The sequence below is a fragment of the Candoia aspera genome, chromosome 4 (assembly GCF_035149785.1).
Source record: "Candoia aspera isolate rCanAsp1 chromosome 4, rCanAsp1.hap2, whole genome shotgun sequence".
In the NCBI taxonomy this organism is placed as follows: domain Eukaryota; kingdom Metazoa; phylum Chordata; class Lepidosauria; order Squamata; family Boidae; genus Candoia; species Candoia aspera.
Window position 1 is genome coordinate 109802002 of NC_086156.1, and position 7428 is coordinate 109809429.

At 42.9% G+C, this 7428-nt stretch overlaps 1 protein-coding gene across 1 annotated transcript; it reads left to right on the forward strand.

Moving 5' to 3' along the window:
• Positions 1 to 2205: 2205 nt before the first annotated feature.
• Positions 2206 to 6967, forward strand: LOC134497040 (vomeronasal type-2 receptor 26-like). The gene is given in 5 exon segments (XM_063302755.1): positions 2206 to 3027; positions 3521 to 3748; positions 4948 to 5074; positions 6065 to 6519; positions 6521 to 6967. Coding segments are annotated over 5 exon segments (2079 nt in total).
• Positions 6968 to 7428: the final 461 nt, after the last annotated feature.

A 7428-nucleotide genomic window follows, 5' to 3' on the forward strand; every position in this document is an offset into this window, starting at 1 on the left:
TCTCTAGTACCCTCTTTGAATCAAGGCTGCTGGGAACAGCAATACGGGAGAAGCCAATTGCACAGGGATGCTTCCTTATAGGATGCTGGGCGTTGTTGCCATATTCCTTCTTCGAGAAGTGGCCATGAAGGTACAAACTCTTAAGTGCACTGGAGATGAAGCCATTCAAATTCCTCAGGAATGGTACCAGGAGGGAGAACTTCTCATTGGTGGATTGATGTCCCATGTCCATTACTTGTTCCCCGAAGTGACTTTCAGTAAACATCCTTCTGAGGAATCGGTTGACCTCCCATTGTAAGAAATCACCCCAACCTGATCTTAATCGAATCATGCTCTGTTCTTTCCATCCCTGTAAAACAGAGATGTGCCATTATCATCTGTGAAAAAATATAAATGTACTGTATCGAGGGCATATCCATTTTAGCAGCTTGATTAATATAAATGAGTGGTTAATTCAACATCCTATTCTCTGATTTCACCAAAAGCCAATAGACCAGGGCAAGCAGATATTCTGTTGAGAAATGAACCCTGTTCCCACTTGGAGAAAGAAGCACCAGCCCTAATTCACCATAACCTAAAAGGCACAATACCTTTCAATATATTCTCTTTTCTACCCTCAGTCTCTTCTTACAACCAGCAATTCATTGACTGTAGAATGAAAAGTAATTTCCAAAAACCTGGGGAGGCATTAATTATGAATGCCATGTCTCTATTTTTGCACTTGCTTATTAGACTTCTGTGGTCCACCTGTCCTATTTCGAAGAGACCACAGGGCATCTTACAATCTTTGAAACAGCAATACAAAGTGGAAACACAAAAGTTCACAGGAAGAGTAGAAGTGTGGGCTTTTCTACTCACAACCTTCTCTTCAGCCCTTAGAGCAGAAACAGCTCACTGTGGAAGGAAAAACCAATTTCTAAATTTATGGCTATCTTGTTTAGCTCTGCCTTCCTCATCACTGAGATCCCCCCTCATATTTAGTCACAAATTAGCTCCACCCAGCTCAGATTCTTTCTAAAGTACATGGGAAAGGAGCAAACAGGAAACTGCTTAGTTTTGCAACACTGAAGGGCCTCGGGATGATTGTGCAGGAGTTAATTTTCATTATAAGGTGAATGTTTTAAACTTGAAATCATAAGAAACAAACTGCTGAACTTCAGCAATGGCGCTAACATGCACAACACAAGGGCAGTCTAGGAAAGCAAAATCAAAGCATATTTACCTTGTTTTCAATGTGTCTTTCTTGTGACTCTTTTCCCCCCTGATATCTCGTCCCTAGTAGCATAACGCATAGCACAATTCGCTTTTGAAGCAAGTCACTTTATTTGCAGTGTGGTGACAAAGTTCTACCAACACATCTTGGCTTTAGTGTTTGCCGTTAAGGAGATCAACAAGGATCCTCAGATCTTGCCCAACATCACTTTTGGCTTCCACATCTATGACAGCTACTCTGATTCACGAATGACCTATCGCACCACTCTGGACCTGCTTTTTAAATTACACAAAATCGTCCCCAACTATATTTGTGGGACTGAAAAGGAAATGATGGGAATCATTGGAGGACTGAGCCCTGAAACGTCCATACGCATGGCAGAAATTTTGCAGCTTTTCAAGATTCCACAGGTGGGATCTGTAGATAAAGATGGTAGGAATTATCACTATCACACAGATTATGTGCTCTTGATTTCCCCTTCAAGGAGCAACTTGATGCTTTATCAGTAAAGAGAGGTAGAATTTTATAAGACAAAGGTGTGGAGTTTGATTAATAAAAAGTTTCACGTGAGTATATGGCTGCTTTCAGGATGAATCCACACATACAGAATTTTAGAGCATAGTTTTTTTTAAATCTTTGTAATTATGCTAGCTAACATTAATGATAGATGATTGATAGATAGATAGATAGATAGATAGATAGATAGATAGATAGATAGATAGATAGAGATATTGATGGATGGATGATAGGATTCAAAAAAGGTATCTCCCTATTGGGGAGATATCTAAACCAAATCAATATATTAAACATCCATACTTTGAGAAATAAGTTTCTAAAATAGTTCACATCAGTCAAAATAGAATGAGTCCACCCATGCTTTCTCTCTCTTTATCTTTCTCTTTCTCTTATTCCTCCTTTCTTTCCTTTAGATTGCATATGGCTCATTTGAATTGTCAGTGACGGATGAATCGCATTCCCCTCCATTTTATCGCATGGCCCCTGGTGAAGCTCTTCAGTATGAGGGTTTAGTCCAGCTTCTTCTGTACTTTGGATGGAAATGGGTAGGACTTGTCACTGTAGATGACAAACATGGAGAACATTTCATACAAACTCTGGAACCCATGCTCTCGCAAAATAAAATCTGCTTTGAATTCACTGAAAGGGTTGACAGAAATTTCCATTTCTATGAGCTATATGACATGCTTGAACGAACTCTGAGTCACCTTACCATATTCACAGAGAAAACAGCAAACGCGGTTATTATACATGGAGAAAATATAGTCTTCATGTGGCTGGCCTCTACTCTACTAGTGACCACAATACTTCCTGTAACATCTGACTCTTCACAGAAAATTTCAGCAAGAAAAGTGTGGATTACAATGGCCCAAAGTGATTTCACATTACATTCCTTACAAAGGGCTCTGGATATGCAAATGTTCCATGGGGCTATTTCCTTCTCAATTAGCACAAAACAAATTCCAGGTTTCCAGCAATTTCTACGGGCTGTCACCCCTTCTGGGGCAAATCAAGATGGCTTTATTAGAGATGTCTGGAAGCAAGCTTTTGTCTGCTCAGTACCCAAGAGTGATGTTCCTGAAGATGAAGATGAAGATGAAGAATGTACTGGAGAGGAAAGGCTGGAGGACCTGCCTGCGACTTTCTTTGAAACCAGCACGCTCGGCCATAGTTACAGTATCTATAATGCCGTCTATGCTGTGGCTCAAGCTTTACATGTTGCTCACACGTTTAGGACTGATCGGAACATCCTAAAGGACAGGGATCAAGGGCAGCCAAAGAATCTAGAAGCCTGGCAGGTAAGATTTCTTCTTTCCCAGTGCTCTTCTGAGATATTCTCCAGGATTACAACAGAGTGGCAGGACTTAATTGGTCAAGAGATCATCTCAGTTATCTAAACCTCACTGATGTTCACTTGAGTCCACCATTCATACATTACAAATGTTGACCCACTTAAGATATTGTCCTTTTCCTACACATCCCTCTTTCCACACCAACACAACTGGTCTTTAATTCAACTCCCTTTCTGGCCCTCTCAACTAGATTTCCTTCCCATTGCTTCTTCTTGCTCTTTTCCAACTTCTTTTCTCAAATGTCACCAAAGACAAGCACTGAAAAGATTTTACTATCTAATTTGGAATACGGTCCAATCATAACCCTTAAATTGCTGCCGTCCTCCATACTGTTTCATTCCTGGTGAAGAAATGCTCCCCATCTAAAAAGGAGTGTGGTTTGAGGCCAGTAGGAAGCACGTCCCTTTCTCTTTAAACCTTATGCTCTTTCTTCTGGAAGCTCCATCCATTTCTGCAGAGAATGTCCTTCAACAACACTGCAGGAGATGAAATTAAATTGAATGAAGATGGAGTATTAGAAGCCGGATTTGACATCAAAAACCTGGTCACTTTTCCAAATAACTCCTACATCACCGTCCTAGTTGGAGAAATGGATCCAAAAGCTCCTGCAGGAAAAACCTTGATCATTAATGGAGACAGAATCCACTGGCACCACGAATTCACTCAGGTACCATAACAATATGATGGGCTAAAAGGACCAATGTCACATGCACTCCTTTTCACACCCATAGCCTTTCCTTTGGCCTGTTGCTAGCAACTAGCTCATATCCCCAAGTACATTTCAGTCCACTGCTGTCAAAGGTGGGCAAAAACAGATGTATTATTGGGCCGATTCATGATGGATATTCTAATGTTTGAGAATCGAGTTCCCAACCTGTGCAAGGAAATTTATTTTCCTCTCACTGAATGTGGGGACTGCGGTGCCACGCCCAGGTGTGGGGCTGCCCAGCTGAAGGAAGTACTGATATCTAGTCCTTCATTCTCCAGAAGGAACTCAAATGCAACCACAGTTCAGTGATACATTTCAGGCTGGGGGAGGCAAAGTCTCAAACAATAACCACTTCAGCCTCCCAGTTCTATTCAGATCCTCAAACTTTTGGATTCCTTCCATGAATTGCCACTAAATTCAAAATAAGAACAAGAACAAGAACAAGAACAAGACGAACCACAAATTAAATTTATATGGCACCTAACTCCTAGTGACTCTGGGCATTTTACAAACCCTTAAAAAAGTATTTAAAAACAAGGAACAATACAAAAACACAAAAACACCACCAAACAAAGAGCAGAGATGGTGGAGGAAATGACCTGGATGGGAACAAGGGAAAGAAAGAAAGGGGCATCAATCATCTTTGCCAAAGGCCTGGGCAAACAGCGTATCCTCAGGGCCCTTGGAAACACCAATAGGGTGGGGCCATTTGAATTCAGGAGGAACCTCATTCCAGACGGCAGGTGCTGCTACAGAGAAGGCAGGCTTCCGGGGTCCCAATCCATGGCATTCCTTAATCGATGGAACCCGGAGAGCGCCAACCCTGCCAAATTGAACCAGCCGGGCAGACACTATGGGGGACAGGCAGTGCCTCCAGTAACCAGGCCCTATGACACGGAGGGCTTTATAGGCAGGAACCAGCACCTTGAATTGAACTTCAACTCAATTAAAAATGAATGAAATGCAACTTCAATTATGTTCCTGGCCTTGGCAACATTATGGGGCATTTCCACAAGACATTGCTCAAAAGCAGGCTGAAGCAACTCTGCATCCCGGCCCTGTCTCCACCCTCCTCCTTATTCCTTGGCTGTAAGACAAGAACAAAACAAAAACAAAAGGTTTGCTTAATACTGACCGCTTTCTTTATTTTTGGATAGCTACCACCTCTCTCGTTATGCAATGAACCTTGTCCTCTTGGAAGCAGAAAGAACAAGATCGAAGGGCAGAAATTTTGCTGCTACGCTTGTGCTCCGTGTCCAGAGAAGATGATATCAAGACAAATGGGTAAGATTCATAGCATCCAAATGGAACTGGGTCTGAAATTGCATTTCTGCAGCCTGTATCCAGCTAACCAGAAGCTCTTCAATATAACCGCTTGCTTTACTGAGGCACCTCAAGGGGGCTTTTCCACCATGTCAGAGCTTGGATAGCTAAATCGAACTCTGAAGGTGTCTATTTTGATGGCTGCAAAGCATTAAAAGCAAAGGAACGTCTCTCAGGGATGCTCCCCCTTCCAGGAAATAGGAGCTAGCAGACAGTTCCTCTATTTAATTTTCCCTCTAGTTTCCAGTGCTACCAATTGTAAGATGTCAGGCTCTCTCTCCTTTTGAAGACACGGAAACAGAATGCAGGAATTATGGATGATCCAATGACCTGCAAAATAGGGTCTCGCTCTGTGAGTCAGTGTTGTGTCTCTTGGTTGGCCCCCAAATTATAACAGAATTAAATCAAGATTCTTGAAGGAAAGATGTATCAATTGGTTATGGTGGAAGAATTATACCAAAGTCATTTTTAATGATCATCAGAGCAAAATGTCTGTGTTGCACCCGGGCCATCCAACAGAAATGAAAGGATCCAAAATCAAGATTGCATAAACCAGTGTTTATTTTGCTGCTCTACGAAGCTTGGCTGGCTGGAGAATTCTGGGAGTTGAAGTCCACACGTCTTAAGACGTCACTCTCCTACCCTTTAGTGCCGCTGCCTGTTTTCCGGGATCGAAACCTTCAAGCCTCTCCTTTCTGCTTCCCACCATTGGGAAGGTGAGCCATGCTATTCCCTTGCTCAGTAATGCCACTAAACCTAGTGCTCTCCAACAGGCCAAGAAGCTTTAATTATAGGAAAATCTAGATATTTTTTTCCTGCACATTTTTTACATGTATATTGGACAGAGAGTTACAAAAGGTTTTAGGAAAGACGTTGCAGGGAGTTCCAAAATGCAATTCTGAAACTTGGGGAAAATTTGATTCTGTTCGGAAGCTTTTTCCTTCTTTTCAGACATGGAGCATTGTGACGGCTGTTCAGAGGATCACTTTCCAAACCAAGCTCAAGACGAGTGCATTCCAAAGACATTGAACTTCCTCTCCTTCGAAGAGCCGCTGGGCATCACTCTGGTTTCTCTGGCTCTTCTTTTTTGCCTGGTGACGGCTTTCGTGCTGGCAATCTTCATTAAGCAGCGGGACACTCCCATCGTCAAAGCCAACAATCGCAGCCTCACCTACCTCCTCCTCATCTCCCTCTTTCTCTGCTTCCTCTGCTCTCTTCTCTTCATCGGACAGCCCAACAAGGCCACCTGCCTCCTCCGACAAACGGCATTTGGCATCATCTTCTCTGTTGCCGTTTCCTCTGTTCTGGCCAAAACCACCACAGTCATCGTGGCATTCCTTGCTTCTAAACCGGGAAACGTTTTCCACAAATGGGTGGGGCAAAAGTTGGCCTATGCTATTGTCTGGGGGGGGATCCCTTCTTCAAGCAGGCATTTGTGTGTTTTGGCTGGGTTCTTCTCCTCCCTTCCCAAATCTGGACACACAAACCCTGCCTGGGGAAATCATAGTGGAATGTCACGAAGGCTCCGCCACCATGTTTTACTGTGTCTTGGGCTACCTGGGCTTCTTGGCCCTTCTCAGCTTCACTGTGGCCTTCCTAGCCAGGAAGTTGCCGGACAGTTTCAACGAAGCCAAGTTCATCACTTTCAGCATGTTGGTGTTCTGCAGCGTTTGGCTGACCTTTGTGCCCACCTACCTGAGCACCAAGGGGAAGTACATGGTGGTGGTGGAAATCTTTTCTATCCTGTCTTCCAGTGCTGGCTTACTGGGATGCATCTTCGCCCCTAAATGTTATATTATTGTAATTAGGCCAGAGTGTAATACGAGAGAGCAACTAATACGTAGAAAAATATAGAACACCTTCTTATCATTTCATCACAACTTCCAATATCTTCCCAATGTAGACCACTGCACCCACTGTCGACTTCACGTTGGGCATTGCCCTCTTCTCTGTTTCTCTATGAAACTGAAGCATGGCTTGTGCTGTTTTTCATAGCGTAGGACACTTCCTATATTATTTCTATGAGTGACAGATCTGGGATTTTTGTTTCTTGCGGCCTCATGATTTCCAGCTGGCTCATTCCTTGCTGGAGATCTTTGTTAATTATTTGTGTGGGAACATGAGCTACAATCAGCCCAGCTTGTTGAAGGGAGCCGGCTGAAGTGCTTTGTAGTCCAACAGTGTAGAGACCTGGTGTATTTAAGGCAACTGAGTGTACATTTTGCTTAATATGATAAAAGTATTTTAAAAAGCATGATTCTGACAGGTTTATAGGAATTTGAGAAAACTCTTTGTATCTTCGGAGAGTGAGGATG